We start from the raw sequence: 18,268 nt of genomic DNA, 5'->3' as shown, positions 1-18,268 counted from the left end.
GAGAGCTGCAGTTGCCCCTTAACTCCGTGTTCAAACATGCGGGCGTCCTGCGATCGCGGCGCAGCGACGCGTGTCGCCTCCACGCAAGCAGAGGCCGCGCAGCAGGCTTGCCGGGGTCGCCAGGGCACGCGTTACACGTGGAGCGGGGGAGGGGGCCGCTAAGGGCGGGTGACATAGGGCGAGACCGAACGCCCCGCTCCCTTCCCAACAGGACACGAGGGGAGGGGCAGCCGTTGAGGTCTGATACACGCAACTCTCCTCCGGTCCCGCAGTCGGGAAACGGCGGCGATGGTGCGGGTCACGTGCGATCGCTAGAGAGCCCGTGACCTGCGATGAACTGGGAGGACTCGGGTTCCCTACCGTAGAAGCGATGGCACAACCTTCCCTCCCCCCGTTTCCTGTCACGCGCGGGGCATAAGCCGGCTTTTCCTGCCAAGGCACCACTAGCTCGAACGCTACTATGGCTCCTGCTGGTTTAGGCTCGCGCTGCAGCCCCCCCCGCAGAGCTGGGAGATGGTATGTGCCAGCGGGAGCGCGCTTGCGCAGTGAGACGGGCGCGGTCTGCTCTGGGATCGGGCAGGCGCTGCATTTTAAGTTTGTTTGTTCTCGCTCTGTCTTGTGGCTGCCAGTCGCTCTCGGGCCTGATAGGCGCTTCCGTTCTCGCCGCCGCCGCCTGAGGAACGCCAGGGCCGTGGGGTGCGAGGTTTCCTGCGCACCCGCCGCGGGACTCGACGCCATCGCCTGGTCTTCTCCGTAGGAGCCGCTAGCGCCAGGGACCGGGCCTCTCCTCCTCCTCCGCTGCGCCTCGCCACCATTTCCCCTCCCGGCACGCGGGGCGCTGAGCTAGACTATGGGGACCACGCGGGCTGAGCAGGGCAGAGCGGGCGGCGCGTCACGTGTCCAGTGCAGCAGGGATGGGGGCTCGCGATTCGTGGCTTTATCTTGACATGGCTCCTCCCCGTGCTGCTAGCAGCGCCGCGCCCTCCACTGCTCCTCTGCGCCCGCGGGCTGCGGGTAGCGAGGCGGGCCTCGATTTCTGCCTGTTTCCTCCGTCTCCTGCTTGGGAGAGATTGGGGTGTTTTTTGAGAGGGGAGGAAAAAATTCGGTGGGTTTTTTAACTCGTCCGACGACTTATTTGGGTTAAAACCTTTTGAACAGCCCCAACCCCTAGAAAAAAGTGGCTGGAGTGGGCAAAAAATACCTACAAAGAGTATTTGGGTTTTTTTGTTTTTGGGGTTTTTTGCAAAAAGTCCGCCACCAAATTTTCAAAAAAACGGGAAAAATTGGTAAATTGTGCACCTTTCCCCCACCCAAAATCTCTTTTAACAGCAACCCCCTGGCCTCATCCATGTCTGTAAAGTCGCTACATGAAGTGAGAGGGGAACCCCAGGCCATTGAGTCGGTGCCTCGCTGCCCTGGGCACAGGCCGCCCGCCGCCGTCTTGTGTAGGAGGGGGCCGAGGGGAAGTGAAAAGTGTCGGCCATGCCTAGCCCCCAGCAAATCGGCTCCCTGCGAGCGCAGCAGCAGCGGGAGAGAGAGGAGGTCCCGGGGGATCAGCAGCCAGGGGACACGGGGGTGTTGGGAATGTAGGACTCTCACTGAGGGTGGGGAGAGCGGGACGGAGGGGATCAAGTCGTGTTTGAGTCTCTAAGGTGAGATAATATTGTCCTTCACCCACACCCACCCTTTATCTATGCCATCATGATCCCTCTTCTCCTTGCAGCGGCAGCCTTAGGCGATGATGTGCTGATGATGAGCAGGATGAAGTTAGAAATGACTCGCTGTTTTTCCTCTTGCTTCTTTGCAAACCAGCACCGTGTTGTTTGTGTTGATTTTGTTGGCAGGGAAATTCGTCCCTCCCAGGACCGCACTACTCTCTCTGCACTCTCTTCTCTGCTCTCCATCAAGTGTAGTAAATCAAAAAAAACAAAGGGGGGGGGCAACATAGCAATAGCAGACTCGAGAAATAAATCAGCAGAGTCATGATTGGCTGGGGTAAAAACCAATTTGTAATTTGTTTTATATATATATTATTTCTTTTTTTTTTTTTTTTTTTTTTTAAGCAAGGCAAAACTAACCCACATCGGATTGGCTTGTGGCCAGTTGCTTTTTATTGTACACATAAATCGTGATAAGATTTTTTTTTTTCCTTTTCATTCTCACGCACTTATTTGTGTGGTTAAACTCTTCACACAAGCATATTTTCTTCAGAATTTTTAGGTTTTGTTTTTTCTTGGTACTGTTGCAGAATTGCTTCTTGTCCAGTCATGGTTGGACGATTACATATTTTGTTTCTTGACCCCTCTAATGTGATAGCCTCATAAAATATTACCTGAGGTGCGTTTTTTGGGTTACTTTCGCGTTTTATCTATTCAGTCGTATTAGCGGGAATAAAATGACTTGTTTCTGTTGTACTTGAGTCTTATGAAAAAGTGCCCATAGTTTAGTGACAGTTTCCAAAGGCTTTAGTACCACTTGTGTTACAAAATGGGGGACCCAAACTCCCGGAAGAAACAAGCTCTGAACAGACTTCGTGCTCAGCTTAGAAAGAAAAAAGAATCTTTAGCTGACCAGTTTGATTTCAAGATGTATATTGCCTTTGTATTCAAGGACAAGGTAACTTCATTTTAAAATCTTTTTTTTCTGTGTTGTCTGTTGCAATAGGACTTCAACTCTTTGTATACTGGTAACGGTTATTTTGCAAAATGATCCAAGGTCAAAAATGAAACTTAAAATCTATTTGTGACCATACTGTCTTAAGGTTTTCCTTTAAGTGACTTTGGTCACTTAAATAAAGGCTTTAATTTGTCATGTGCTTGCACGGGCTTGTAAATAGTGATTGCAAACTCATCATTGGGACACTTGCATCCAAATAAATCTTTTCTCAGAGTGGGAGGAAATTAAAAAGTAAGTACAGGTCTGTCGCAACTTACCATTTAACATGCGCAATTTCAGCTTTATGCTGCTGGAGTCTGGAGGCGTGGCCTCAAGATTTAAAAGTCCTGGGGCACCAGCTATGGCTGGGAGTCCCAGGGCCTTTAAATCACCCAGGGAGCTCCCAGTTGCAGTCCCTGGGGTGAACTAAAGGGACTGAGGCACCAGCCACCATGGAGCTCTGGGCCCTTTAAATGCCAGCCCCAGCCCGGTGGAGCCCTTTAAATCCTGCCTGCATCTTCAGCCGGGCTGGGGTGGCATTTAAAGGGCTCCTCCGGGCTCCCTGCTGCTAATGTGCTTATGAGAGTCACAGGTGTGACGGAGAATTGGCTGCAACAACTACTGTAGTTATCACCTGTATCAGATTAAAACAAATTGGTTGTGACTGCATTTTAAAACACCTTTTGAAATGGTACGAATGTGCATGGATATCTGAAGCTGCTGCTGTCATGCTTGAAAACAAGTTTTTATTTGCTTGGCTGCAGTGAACAGAACTTCTGGATGTTGTCATGTCTGTCTGTCTCCTTGGATAACTCATCTATTCTTGCATTTGTATCTTCAGTGTGGGTTCTATCTAACTGTTGGCAGCTATTTTTTCACTTTAATGTTTATAAAACTCGGTTCACTTAGAATTAGATTGACATACTAATGGATTATCCTAGAAATTCAAACTAGTTTAAATTTAAAAACTAGGATGAAAACTTCTTTAACTACTGCAGTATGTGTTTGTTTCAGGAATGAGGGAGGAGGCTATATTCCAGAACGTGATACTAAGAAGTTGAGCAGTCTTAAGACACTTTTTTAGGCCATGTCTACACTGGCACTTATGTCAGCAATACTTTTGGTGCTCACGGGTGTGGAAAAACACACACACACACACCCCCACTGACATAAGTTTTGCTGGCATAAGTGCTTGTGCTCATGTTGGTGTGGTGGGAGATGCTCTCTCTGGTTCAGCTGGTGTTATGTCCTCAGCATAACAGGGCTACACAAGCGATCTGACAGCATCACAGCTGTATCTATGCTGCTTGTGAGTGTGGACATGGCCTTAGTCTGCAGTTACTTTCTGAAAGCTCCTTTCCTGAACTCCTGAGGTGGTGTTGACAAGCCTCTAGCTCTAAATCTAACTCTAACCTTAGTTTTGTGGGAGTGATACCCATTCATGGCAAATGGTATTCAGAGTTTGTCTGGTGATAATGGATATGCTGGTCTCCCCTCTTCTTCCTGGACAAATTCCATAGACAATTGCCGCAATCACAGATCTATGAAAACCAGACGCAAAGGAAGTGAAAATCTAAATAACTGAGGGAAAATGATTTTTTTTGGTCAAACCGTGTTACACCTTTCTCTGCCTTTTCAATGGAGCACAAACTAAAATTATTGTGAACATCTACATGGGAACGTGATAGTATGGACTTGCTAGTCTCTAGTTGCTATGTCATAGGGCAATAAAGATGACTTCTTAGTTTATTCATGGCCACTATCATGCTAAGATTCCATGCTCAGTAATAAGGTGGCAGCGTATGCCACTCTATTTAAGAGAAATGTAAATGTTTATGCAATGACAGCAATTACATTGTCTCAGCTTTGTCTGCTTGAAGAGTAGTGATAATACCAGGGAAACTTCCTAGATGGTTTTTGGAAGTGTCCTACGCATGCAAATTTGTTTAGGTGTTCTGAAACCTTGCTTACATCCAAGTAGAGCATTCCAGAGTCCATCTTGCTGTCAGACCTGCACCTGCACACTAAGACTTAGGGTGTTTGAAAACTTAATGGGTGTAGGAAAGAGTAGCCCAGCCTGGAGCATGCAAAAAAGGGGAAGATAAAATAATGCCTGTTAGAGACTGAATATGTGCCATATCTCGAATGAGATGTTCAGAAGAGAAGTCAAGAGCCTCGGTGAGTTATAAGAAAGCCCTACAGGCAAACAGCCTTTGTTTACAGGTGATGTATGTGCAATGTAAAACTGCTTTTTATTCCTATGACTCAGGGATTCTCAAAGGGGGGGAGGTTGGGACACCTCGAGATGATGAGGTTATTACATGGGGGAAGGGGTGCAAGCTGTCAGCCTCCACCCCAAATCCTTCTTTGCATCCAGCTCTTATAATGGTGTTCAATATGTAAAAGTGTTTTTAATTTAAAAGAGGGGTTGCACTCAGAGGCTTGCTATATGAAAGGGGTCACCAGTATAAAAGTTTGAGAATTACTGCTGTAAATGTTCTCATGAATGAGGGGTGCTGATGCTGTTGTTAGTAGGTAACTGTCAGTGTGGAAACCATGCAAGAATCAGATGTGAAAGTGAGTTAGAAAATGAAGTAACTCTTCACTGGTTGACAGTCTGTGATTGCTAGAATTAAGGCTTTTGTACACTACGACTTGCTTCAGTATAATGTGCCCCTTAGGGGTGTGAATAATCCACACCCATGAGCAAATTAAGTTACACTAAGTTAGTGGGATAGCTTCTCCTGCAGACATAGCTCCTGGCCCTCATGGAGGTGGAGTAATTAAGTTGACAGGAGAGCTCTGTCTGACTTAGACTGCAGACACACACTCTAGTGTTTCTAGTATGGACTAGCCCTTAGAATTGTTCCCAAATTGGATCTGCCTCCCTTCTACTGATAGTGGAGTTCTTTTAGTAGGGGGAAGAGACCCTTAAACTTCCATTTGATGGAAATTGACAACTTTACAGATGTGAAATGCCTTTGATTAACTCGGTTCACCAGCAGAAATCTGTATCTAGAGCTGTTGCCAAGACCACAGCTGTCAAATTTTGACAAAGTTCCAGTCCTATCAATGCTTGTGCATGTGTTTTAACTTGAAGCATGTGCGTAAAAAAGCTTTTGTGGGGATTGGGGCCTGAGTCATCTATCTAATAGAGCTCTCTGACTTATTCTCTGTCTTGAAGAGTTTTACGAATAACTTCTTGAGACTGAGTTATGACTCTGAGACACACCACTTTCAGTGCTTAAGCAACACCAGCAATGAGGAGAAAACGTGCAGGCTTTGAAATGTTGTTATAGTCACAAACTGCTTGGAAAAAGTATAGAACCCTAATGTGACTACTGTTTTTTGTTTTTTTTAGAAAAAGAAGTCAGCACTTTTTGAAGTGTCTGAAGTAATACCAGTCATGACCAATAATTATGAAGAAAATATCCTGAAAGGTGTGCGGGATTCCAGCTATTCTTTGGAAAGTTCCATAGAGCTTCTACAGAAGGATGTAGTACAGCTTCATGCACCCCGCTACCAGTCTATGCGCAGGGTAAAGTTATTCTTTAAACTTACTAGTTTTTGGCCTGAGTTCTGAACAATTTTGAGCTGTTCTTACAAATCCTGGGCCCAATCCTGCATTCCTCCAGTCTTTTGTTGAACTAGAACTTTGGGTACATAAAGAATGGTGAATTATGGATACAAGTTGAGGGCTGAACTGAAACGTGGCACATGTGCTTATCCTGGAATCAGATTTACTTATGTATTTGTGTAATTATTGAAACTCTCCATTTGTACTTGAATGGGACAGATTATATATTTAGAAATTTGAAAGTACTTCTTCCTACCAGCCTTGCCCTCTTCTAGTGGGCAAATATTAATCTTCAAAAAGCAGTATTTTTGTAGGATGGCTAAATGCTTATTCCATTTTTGAATGAATATTGAAATGAATGACACTCAGATAATCCATGAAAAAAATATAATAAACCTCTTTGAGACTAGAAGTTGCAAAAGTGGGGACTGTTGTGTAACACATACTTTGCAGTAGCATGTGAAAAAGCCAACTAGGTCTCTATGCTAGCTCTTGTGCACACAGAAAATTTCTCCCAGTTCTTGTCCCAAATATTTGCTTTCTCAGACTAGACATAACAAGTAAATCAGATAAACTAGTGGGTTAGGATGGAAGAATGTGGAGACAAATTTAAGAATTGTGAACATTGTTACTGTATGTAAAAGTGAATTATATCTGCTCTTGCACTGATTGTGCTGTAAGAGTAATTTACAAGTGAACCGCTCAACTCCTTGCAGGATGTGATTGGCTGTACCCAGGAGATGGACTTCATTCTTTGGCCTCGGAATGATATTGAGAAGATAGTCTGTCTCCTGTTTTCTCGGTGGAAGGGATCTGATGATGAGCCCTATAGGCCTGTTCAGGTATTTTGTAAATTTAAAAAAAAAAATAACTACATTAACTTATTTGAAATGTTAAGATTTTAATATTTCCTGTGAAATGCCAATTTATTCCTTAGGCTCTTTGTAGCAGTGTATAGTGAGCTCCTGCCAATTTAATGCTATTACAAACGTAATGCAGGAGAAGTCATCACAGCTGGGTGAATGTGCAAGTAGCTTCAGCTTGCCATAGGATATGGGAAAGGATTTTTAGTTCAAATATTGTCAAACTACTCCTCTTTGGTCCTGAGCTTGTGCTCACTGAAGTCCATGGTAAAGCTCCTATTGACTTCAGTGATGCAGGATCAGGCCTTTACTTAGCATAGTATTCTCTTTTGAACGAGAATGATAGTGAGTGTGTTGTACACGTTGCTTGTGAAGGTGTGTTCATTTTCATAACCAATAAATTGGTATCAAGATACTAGTGATAGTTTATAAATGCTTGAGAATTTATTGGCTACTTCTGTTACAAAGCAGCTAAAATATTGAATGCATACTTTTCTTTTGTTACTCACACTAAAGTCTGCCAGTACCACTATTAGAATATGAAAGAGATGCAATTCCAACTTTTGTGAATGTTAGAAGATGCAGAAACTGGAATTAGACATCCCTGTTTTCAGTGCAATCCAAACTTGATTAGTTCAACCTTCTTCCCTGATAAATGGAGTTGTTAATGTTTAATAAATGGAAGAGGGGAGTGACTAAAGTTTAGATACTAGTATTCTTTCATTTCTTGGCTTGAAGTTAATGCGTTATGTACGTATTAGCTTATCTCATTCAGATACTGAAAATATTTTATGCTCTCTGCTCCTTGCTATTGCGTAATGGGCAATAAGCAATTCCAAATGTTGTGCTGCTGTCAGTGATGCGAAGGTCTTCTAACAAAAGAAGATGAAGTTCCTGTTAGACACTGGGTTGAAATGGTACCTTTGTTTACATTTTTAATGTATCTGTGTTACGATTAACACCTACAATGTCTGAGTGAGAGGCTACATAATTCCTTGAGTTTATTAACTTGTTAACACTTTAAGTATACAATCAGCATCACTTCCCCTGTTTGTGTTTCATAAATAAGCAGAGTGAGAACCAAAAGGAAAATTTGATTGTAAAGTTGCAAGCTGGAAAGGAAAGCCGGCAGAGTACCTGAAACTGCTTGAAACTCCACTTTTTATTTAAGCAGCCAGCTGTCTTAATTTCAGCTACACTTGAAACACCAGAGAGCAAGAGTAGTGTTTCCTAACGAAAGGCAAACAGACTTTGCACAGATCTCACTTCAAGCTTCGAGTCAAAGTAGAATTAAATATATCATTCTTTCCTATAAAATCTAAATACTTTTAGGTTTGGAAAACTGTGATAAGGACTTGACTGTGCAGCATACATGATGGCCACTAGTTTTCTGCAAAAATAAGTGATTTTTTTTTTCTAAGAATTCTACTCCATATATTATCTTCTTAAAATTGAATTCATCTGCAACTAAGGGCTTGGCTACACTTGCGAATTACAGCGCAATAAAAGAGCCCCGGGCTCACTATCTGTCCACACTGGCAAGGCATGTAGAGTGCTCTGACTCTGCAGCTACAGCGCTGCTGGTACTCCACCTCAGCGAGTGGAATAACGTTTGCTGCGTCCCCACTGGAGCACCGTGGCGCCAGTGTGAACTAGATGTTGCATTACTGCTCTCTGACCTCTGGAAATGTCCCATAATCTCCTTAAGTCAATGGCCACTCTTGTCATTGTTTTGAACTTGCTGTAGGAATGTGGATATGTGCTTTCAAAGCTCAGTTTCTGACAGCTGGTTGCTTATCTGCTTCAGGATAAAGGAATGCTGCTTGCTATGAGAGAGAGAGGCCAGGGTGAGGAGGGAGGTCTGCTGCTGTCTGAATTTACAAGACCGTATGCTGACACACTCTTAGCCCCCAAAAACCCACTCTTTCTCCCTCCACATACACACAACACACCCTGTCACACTCCACCCCACCCGCCACATTTGAAAAGCATGTTGCAGCAACTTGCATGCTGGGATAGCTACCACAATGCACTGCTCTTTGTGGTGTTGGAAGAGCTACTAATGTGGCCAGGCCAGTGTGCTTCCAGCTGAGTGTGTAAACACTCGGCGGCATTTTCTCTGCTGCGGTCTCCCGAAGGCTGGTTTAACTCCTAGCACTCTACATCTGCAAGTATAGCCATGCCCTAAAAGTGAACTGCAGAGAAAAGTACTTGTGCCCTGTAGTGCTGCTTAACAATGTGTAAATTGTCTGAAGTCTCTAAGCTTCTATTTGACTTGACAAATACCGTGACGTTTCATGCTAGTGAGAGATGTGTCCCATGAAGACTTTGACTCAGTTTTTAATTGGCTCACTCACAAGGAGTAGAATCATAAGTTGCTGCTTTCCCAGCTTTCGGTTGAAGGGGAGATGTTGAGTATATTTCTTGACATCTCCCACATGTCTATAAAATTTCTCTGTTTCTGCAGAAAACTCAGCAGAATACTCAAACATCCCCGTCTTCCTCAACTGAGGGTCGGGAAAGTTGCTCAGGTGTCAAATTCTCGAAGTCACTACCCTGTCAGTTTTTCCACCTACAACAAACCAAAAAAACCCAAGGAGGGCAAGGACTTAAAAAATCACACCCATTAAATTAACAGCATTGACAAGCCTTGGAAGAAGTTGTCTGCTCTACAATATATGTGACCCTTTGCTATGCCAGTCACTTTCAAAGGGGTGCTGGCATGGTGTGTTTTTTTTTTTGGTTTTTTTTAAACTACTTGGGATATGTTTTTTTTTTGTTTTTAAACCACTTAGATTTTGTTACTTTATAAAACTTCTAGGGATCTGTTAGAACTTAAATTAATTTTAAATGCATTTAAATAATTCTGTTGTATTGCAACCTAAATGCACAAATAGTGCTAGTGCATGAGAACCAGAAAGTGAAGTACTGTAAGCACTATTTTTCTTGTCAAAGCTAAGTAAATGGGAGGGCACGGGGGGGAACTGGTTTTGAGAATGTAACTACTAAAAAAGCAGTTTTAGTAGTTCAGGGTGTAAAAAGGAATCTGTTTTTGTTAAAATGTTTCTTAATTTGACAGCCTGTAAAGCCATGCTATTGTCTCTTTTGCATTTGTAAATAGTTCTTCCATTCTTAATGTAATTTGATGCCCTTGAAATTGGTAATTTTTATCCATACTGCTCTTACTAGCTACACACTGCAGAGTCTATCTCTTAAGACCCAGTCTAAGCAGCCTTGCACCACTTTAGCTATATGTGCATGTTTAAACTGATATACTTAAATAGGTGCAAGTTTGCTCAGACAAAGTCTAAGAGTTCACCCATCAGGCAAGATATTTAATCCATTTGGAGTTCTTACAAGGACACAGTTAATTTGAAAGTCAATTTCAAACTGATATTTTTAGGTACTACACACTTGGCCTTCTGTTGCATTGTCATTTTTATCGAACTTCAACTTTTTCGAATATTTTTCTCTTCTCTCCCCTTCCCCCCCCCCCCCCCCCCCCCAATATTCATACTCATACTACAGGAAAAACTGACAGTACTCTAAAGTGCTGTCAGGTGTGCAAAATAAATAAACCTAGAGCTTTTTTTCTTTGTTATAATAATGCAGCTTGCTCATGTGCCTCTGTATTGCTTATGTCTCTGTCCAGTAGAAGAATGAAATGTACATCTCTGGTCATGTTCTCCACTGTTTAAAACCTAATGGGTAGCAGTAAAACTGATCATAGTGTCTCTTTCCCCCAAGCTTAAATTTGAGCAGTAGAGAGGATCAACTCTGGATTTTAGGAGTCTGACAGTACTCAGATCAAACACAGAATGTTAGAAATTTAATGTGGTAAGCTTTGTTTGTAAACGCTGCCTTTTATTCCTGTACAGGCCAAGTTTGAATTTCATCATGGTGACTATGAAAAACAGTTTCTGCATGTTCTGAGCCGAAAGGACAAGACTGGAATTGTTATCAACAATCCTAACCAGTCAGTGTTTCTCTTCATTGACAGACAGCACTTGCAGGTAAGCTTGTCCTCTTCACACTTTTCAGAGCACAGTTCTAAGGACCTGGAATATTAGCTCTTCGCTTATGAGACAACACTTTATCCTTTTTAAGCACATGAAAGGAGAATAATTGTCCAAAGATTTATAAGTGATCTAGTTGTAAGTATTTATCTAAGTTTACATGAACAAAATTGCCATGGTCATATGCTTGCTATTAACCAATGGTACTACAAACCACCATTCTGAAGACTTAAAGATGCAACAACTAGATATAAGCAAAAAATCTTGCCAAATAAGATTGATTCAGGACTTTTTTGTTCTGGAATCTATTGGAAATAACTGCTAAAACAGATTCCTTATATTTTGGAAAGTCAAAGCAATTTTGGCTTAATCCTTTTTGTAGTTTTTATTAAGTAACTCAACTCACAACTTACAGTTGGAATGAAGAATTATTGGAAGAACGGTTCAGAGGTTTCATAACATTTTCATTTTCTAAACATTGCAGATCTTGTTGAAGACTTAATTCTTATACATACAAAATGGTCATTGTCAAAAATCTCTACTACTCAGGCCAGTGATCAGTCAGAGGCCTATTTGGAGCTCTGTCATGTTTCTCAGATCAAACTACCGAAAAATCTCACATTAGGCAGGAATAGTATCCTAAATAGCATCCTCTTTCAAAACATCTGTTTTCAAGGCGCTCAGTTGCCTGTACTCCTAGAATTATAGAACTGGGAAGAACCTCATTCTTCTAGTCCACTCCCCTGCACTCAAGGCAGGACAAAGTATTATTTAGACCAGTGGTTCTCAACACATAGGCTGTGTGCGGCCCAGTCATCACATAACTGCAGCCCATGTGAAATCCTTGGGGCATACAAGTAGTATATTTTGTGTGGATGCAGCCCACCTAACACAGAACTGCATATATGGCACACAGTGGTAAATAGGTTGAGAACCACTGATCTAGACCATCTCTGACAGGTGTTTGTCTAACCTGCTCTTAAATCTCAATTATGGAGATTCCACAACCTCTCTAGGCAGTTTAAAGAACCTAATGTCCAACCTAAACTGCCCTTGCTGCAATTTAAGCCCCTTGCTTCTTGTCCTATCCTCAGAGGTTAAGGAGAACAATTTTTCTCCCTCCTCAGCCTTGTAACAACTCTAGTATACTTGAAAACTCATCATGTTCCCCATCAGTCTTCTCTTCTCCAGACTAAACAAACCCAGGTTTTTTTCAATCTTCCCTCACGGGTCACGTTTTCTAGACCTCTGATCATTTTTGTTGCTCTTCTCTGCAGTTTCTCCAGTTTGTTGACATCTTTCCTGAAATGTGACACCCAGAACTTGACACAGTTCTCCAGCTGAGGCCTAATCAGCGCAGAGTAGAGCGGAAAAACTATTTTTGTCTTGCTTACTACACCCCTGCTAATGCCAATAAAATAAATAAATCAAACATCATTCTGGGATGTAACGTATTTAGCTTATGGTCCACTATGACCCCAGATCCCATTTCACAGTACTCCTTCCTAGGTAGTCATTTCCCATTTTGTATGTGTGCAACTGGTTGTTCCTTCCTAAGTGGAGTACTCTGTATTTGTCCTTACTGAAGAGACTCAGTGTACATATAAGGTAGACTAAAGCTCTGGTGTAAGAGCCACAGTTGACAGCTTTGCTCCTGTGGCACAGTGGAACACTCTTTCTACAGTAAAGTAAAGCTAGGCTGTTTAGGAGACTGACCTTTGTCTGGAGCTGGCCCAAGACTGGAATGAGCTCTTTAAGGACCATTACAAACCTCACCATCTTAAGTAGCTTGAACTTAGAGAAGTTCTTTGACCTTTCCTTCTCTAGTATACAGATGTATTTGAAAATTTCTGTACATGCTTGTCCCTGAGGAGAAGATGAGAACAAACTTATGACATGTTAGTCATGCTGCTCTGGAAGGCTCTCAGGTTCTTATACCGTGCTCACTAGTACCTATGTAGAACAGAATCTGTCTTCCACTGCAACAGCCCCTATTCTTGCAGGTTTTAAAACTGATAATTTTGTCCAAAAGTTAGGTAATGCTTTTTAACAAATTTTTTTGAACAGCAACAGTTAAAAGTAGGATTACTATTGCTGGAGGAGGAAAATACGTTCCACAATTAGTTATGTTAGCTATAGCTTGATGAAGAAATTGCTAAATCAAACTAATCACTGTTTATATTTTGCCATTTATGTTAACTTACCCAGAAGCAAGAATCAGTGTTAACAAATGGTTGCCACCACAGAATATTGAGGTTGTTTTGAGATCAAGTTTTTTCATGCTACTTGTGAGAGTAGATGTCAGGACTTTATATAAACAGGCAGGGCTTTGGAGCTGTGCTCCGGCTCTGCTCCAGGCAAAAACCTACTGCTCCGGAGCTGTTCCAACTCCGGGCTCTGCTCCAAAGCCCTGTAAACAAGGACAACAACCTTTGTGGAAACTTTCTTTGCTCACTCAGCTTCTCCTTTAACAGACCCCCTTTTCAAACCAATCCCTTGCTCTAAACTATTATGTAAAACCTAATGGAAGAGGAAGCCAGTGACTCTGTCTGATATATGTCCATATACAGTAGCTAGCATGAAACAGCTAATACAGGTTGCCTCTTTTCTTTCATAAGACTACGATGCTGGATTTGGAAGAATCTCTAGTTTGTCTGAAGTAAAATTTCCGGGGGGGGGGGAATCTAGTAGTCTAACCTAATTTGTCTCCACTTCCAACTAATCTCAGGGTAGAGGCGTTTTCACTGTTTTTCTTCCTTTGCTCATCACACCTTCCATGATGTAAAATTTCAAGGAAGGGAAGAGTTGCCACCCACTCTTCCCTTGGCATCTTTAGCTTTCCAGGCCCTTTCAAGTTTAAGATACCTGGTGTAAGAAAATAATCTAACTAGTCACTGACTCACCAGAAGCTTTGCTCAGAACACTGCTTTGCATATGCCCCACTCAGAAAACAGTAAGGCAAACCCTTTAAATTAGGGCTTCCACAATGATATAACCTATCCCAGTTTCCTCCATCAATAGTTGTAGGATGGCTGTGATCTGTAACTGCCTTCTTGACTACTGAATGTCTTTTGCCTTTCTTAATGGTATTTCCCTTGCCATCCCAAATATTGCCTTTGGTCAACACAGTGGTGAAGTTGAGGAGGAAAGCGGACTGTTTCTTGTGTATGGGGAGGAAGAGATCCCAGCCCAATCTTCCAGTGTTCCAGGAGGCTACTGGTGACTTGCAAATCCCTAATACTGTTCCCCTTTCCCTACAGCAGAAACCATATGTGGAACTTTGAAAATCAATATCAACTTTAAAATGTATTACATTTAAATCACTAATGCTTGAAACAGTTTTGTTTTTTTTAAACTGATCAAACTGGCATAACCATGGCATAAAAAAAATCCAAATGTAAAGTTAGCAGACAATAGCAAGTACTTTCTTATTGGGTGGCGGCTGCAATAACCTCAAGCAGGGCTGACAATTCAAGATCCAAAGACTTCTAACTTAACTATAATTCTCATTTGTTCAAACATCAAAAGAGGGCTACCTTTTAAAACTCACTTGTAAAACCCCTGCTGTTCCAAATGTAACTTCTTTTCAGGATTCCCTTGAAATCCTTGGGTTTACCTCAGTGTTTCCTAAATAAATACTTATAAATGTTTGGGTTAATTTAAAACAACTAAAGAAAGCTGATAGTTCTGGACAAGCTCTTCATGCTTTGGACCTGAATCGTAATGCATGACCATATGAGCCACACACACTCCAAAAGGTTGCAGAAGCCTACCTCTGTACCACCTTACCACCAACTTCTCCTACCCCTTAATTTAGAACAGCTTTGTGTAAATGAGCTGTACTACTGCTGAGTTTGAGGCAAACTCAGCAATCTTGAGGTTGAAAACAGCATCCTATTTTGGTAGCTTGTTAACTGCAACTGACAGAACAGGAGACAAGTACAGTATCTGTTTGAAACTATTGGAGGAAATTGGTGAAATCTAATTATCCAAACTGTGTTCTGGCTAGGAAACACTGCAGCTACCACCTTTAGTCTCAAAATGCCAAGTGATCATCAGCAGATCCTGACTATCCATAGCCATTAAAATCTTTGCGGGGGCGCGGGGAGCTCAAACAGTGTACCTTAATATTGGGATATTGATCTGGTACTAAAGCAGAGAATAGTGCTGCCTCTCTATTCTGCATGCTGACCAGATAATATTCAATTTAGTCTGAGAGCTGAGATCTCAGCCTGAGATGATGTGGCTGTGTAGCTTCCCCATGCAGAGCTGAATAACTTATTTTTGTATGAAAATATATTCTGGAGAATCTCTTGATTGTTGTACAGCTAATGTTAAATCTTCACACAAGAAGTCTAACTTGGTAGCCCCTCCTACAAAGACACTGTGCTACTTGTCAGATTCCACTCATGGTTGTAAAAATGTTAAATAGTTTGACATTGTCCGATATTTTGATCCGACTGCATACACAGAAGGGGTTGAAACAGAGTGGTTATAAGAATCTTTTATTTTTAGGGATTGTTTTGAGTGGGGAAGGGTAAATATCACACCTGTGCAAATGTAATTTTGTTTGAATACATGTTAGGTCTGAACAAACTAAATACTTTTTTTTTTCTCTCCCCGCCCCCGCAGACTCCAAAAAACAAAGCTACAATCTTCAAGTTATGCAGCATCTGCCTGTACCTGCCACAGGAACAGCTCACCCACTGGGCGGTTGGTACCATAGAGGATCACCTCTGTCCTTATATGCCAGAGTAGGGTACTGGCCAGCAAAATGGGGAAGATCACAGAATGCAGCAATGAATTCTCACTTTCCTCACCACTTCATTCTTTCAGAATTTAGAAGAAAATGGACTCATGTTCAGAACACTATACATTGTGAAACTTGATCATCCTGGATTTATTTTTTAATCATTTGTGTATCAGAACTTTACAATTTTTTTAGATGTTTTCTGCATGGACCTTGTGAAAGAGAGGATGCTCTGCATAGTTTTGCATTGTGTCAGCATCTTACTAAAATGTGAAATGAAAGGACTGTTGTACACTGAAACAAATGTATCTGAAAGCACAAGGTGATCATTTGTGGTGGTGTTCCCATTTGTGCTGATCATGGCCCTAACATCTAATGTTAGTCATCAGTATTTGGAGGGTGAGAAGTGAATGTAACGGGTATAAAAGCCTTATAGCTTTGCTGTTAATGATTGTATCAGAGAGCACTATCCGATTCATTCTAATGAACAGAAAAGTGGCTGTTAAAATAGAAATATAAATGTGGGGAAAGAATTCCTATAAGGAAAAAAGCATCTCATTCAGTGTAGGCATTTCTTGCCTTTTTTATTTTGCTGGGCCATGTTTAAGTTTACTGGCACTTTCACTTTTGGATCTTTCCCCAAGTTGCTGTATAACTGTATAAAAAAGTATTCTGTTGAGTTGGATACATTTATACAGATTATGAGGCAGACCTGGAGTCTGAAGTAGTTAAAGCAGCTAAAAGTAAAATAGTAGCTGCAGAAACCATGTTCTTGGTAGAGGATTATTTTTTCTTGAGAGTTGAGACTTGTAAACTTGCTGGTGAACTGCAGGAAAATACTGGTTTCTAAAACATTTCTTATGGAAAACCCATTGAGGGTTTTTGAAATAGATGTTATAAAGCAGTTGTGAACTTCACTGTAAAATAGTGTTTGGCGTGTCAAAAGTTGGTTCTGGCAGAACATTTTAAGACTGTGCAATGAAATAAGGAAGACTACTGTATAGTTTTGATGACAAAGAAGGCTTTGCTTAAGGCTTGAGTACTTTACTGGAGTAAATCTGTATAAGCCTGCTCCCTTTGGGTAAAACTAGTGCTTACCTGTTTAAATTTGTATTTAGCTTTTGTTTGGAATTGGAAAAATTGGAAATTAAATAAATTAGGTGAAAGATGACAATGTTAATTTTATGCAAAGCTCATGGGTTTGTTTAATTACTTTGCTCATACTATTTTCTTACAATATGTCATCCACAAATATTTGACTTAAAGCTTGTAGAATAGTCTAAGCATTGCCACTAACTTTCACTGGAGAGACTGACGTGTTCTCAGCATCTGATATGGTAATGTCAGTCTGGCATTTAAAAAATATAGTTATGTGACAACATTAATAATAAACTAGTGACCAAAAGCAGCTGAATTCACTTAAGGGCATGCTGGTGTGTCAGAAGCACTGTGAATTCTGATTATTCTCCCCCCACCCTTTTTTGTCCTGGCAAGTCCCTCAAAAGGGAAAGGCTGCTGAAGTGAAATTACATAATTTCAATCTATTAAAAAAATTGCTTCCTCTTTTCCCTACTTCTCTCGTTTTAGGGCCTGATCCTGAAAAATGCTGCTAGGCATTTGAGAATACTTGCAAATTGGCATTACTGCCAATAGTACTGGTAGGATCAGTTCCTAACTGGTAACTTGTTTTTCAGTGACTATAAGACAAATAGCAATCCAGACTACAGCTTGGTGAAACTTCAGTTCCACTTCTAGAATATTGTCTTTAACAGTCTTGTTTGAATGCTGTAACCTACTAATGAGCTATTCAAGGTTGCTCCTGTGTTGTCTTGGGCCATGCATCCTGGGTGGAAATTAGTGTTTCACTCTGTCCTTGATCAAACTTTAATTATCGGGTGTGGTATTGGCCATCTCAGTTGAGATTCTGGTCACTGACAAGAAAATGACTCAAAGGATAAGAGTTAGTGAGGGAATTGGTGTTTCTAGTTTATAGAATCTTTTAACAGTCGTAAAAGAAAATCAAGATACTGGTTTATGAGGACATCTCCAAGTTTATCCACAGTGGCCAGATCCTTCATCTTAATTTAAAATTCTGTTACAGAAAGTAATCTGTACTCAATTATATTGCTGGTGTCTTGTGGATTTGTATAGGAATCCTAGATGTATAGGTATCAGACCTACATTATGTGGCAGACACCTCAAATTAAGCAGCAGTATACTCTGAAAACATGTCCCTTTCCAAGCTGTACATTATTATTTACACTTTTTGATAAATCTATTGTATATCACTACCAAACTTTCAACTTTCTGACAAGTAACAGAACTGTAGAAGTTTGTCAGGAAAGGAGAAAGGGAAACAGGTTTTAATAGGTGGGTTGGGATGTCATTGGAGCCTTCTGACTTCCAG

At 41.4% G+C, this 18,268-nt stretch overlaps 1 protein-coding gene across 1 annotated transcript; it reads left to right on the top strand.

Moving 5' to 3' along the window:
* Positions 1–558: 558 nt before the first annotated feature.
* Positions 559–17,046, top strand: C2H6orf62 (chromosome 2 C6orf62 homolog). Its single transcript, XM_032799551.2, has 5 exons — positions 559–2,616; positions 6,017–6,193; positions 6,949–7,074; positions 10,974–11,108; positions 15,744–17,046. The coding sequence occupies exons 1-5, from the start codon at positions 2,488–2,490 to the stop codon at positions 15,867–15,869; spliced, it is 693 nt and encodes a 230-aa protein (XP_032655442.1). The 5' UTR covers positions 559–2,487; the 3' UTR covers positions 15,870–17,046.
* Positions 17,047–18,268: the final 1,222 nt, after the last annotated feature.

The sequence above is a fragment of the Chelonoidis abingdonii genome, chromosome 2 (genome assembly GCF_003597395.2).
Source record: "Chelonoidis abingdonii isolate Lonesome George chromosome 2, CheloAbing_2.0, whole genome shotgun sequence".
Classification (NCBI taxonomy): Eukaryota; Metazoa; Chordata; order Testudines; family Testudinidae; genus Chelonoidis; species Chelonoidis abingdonii.
Note: the sequence above shows the minus strand (reverse complement) of the source record. Positions and strands in the feature narration are given on the sequence as shown.

Bases quoted from the DNA above. Each gene is read 5' to 3' on its own strand.
- C2H6orf62 (XM_032799551.2), top strand. From the start codon at position 2,488: ATGGGGGACCCAAACTCCCGGAAGAAACAAGCTCTGAACAGACTTCGT. The intron at 2,617-6,016 runs GTAACTTCATTT...TGTTTTTTTTAG, and splicing joins CCTTTGTATTCAAGGACAAG to AAAAAGAAGTCAGCACTTTT. The intron at 11,109-15,743 runs GTAAGCTTGTCC...CCGCCCCCGCAG, and splicing joins TTGACAGACAGCACTTGCAG to ACTCCAAAAAACAAAGCTAC.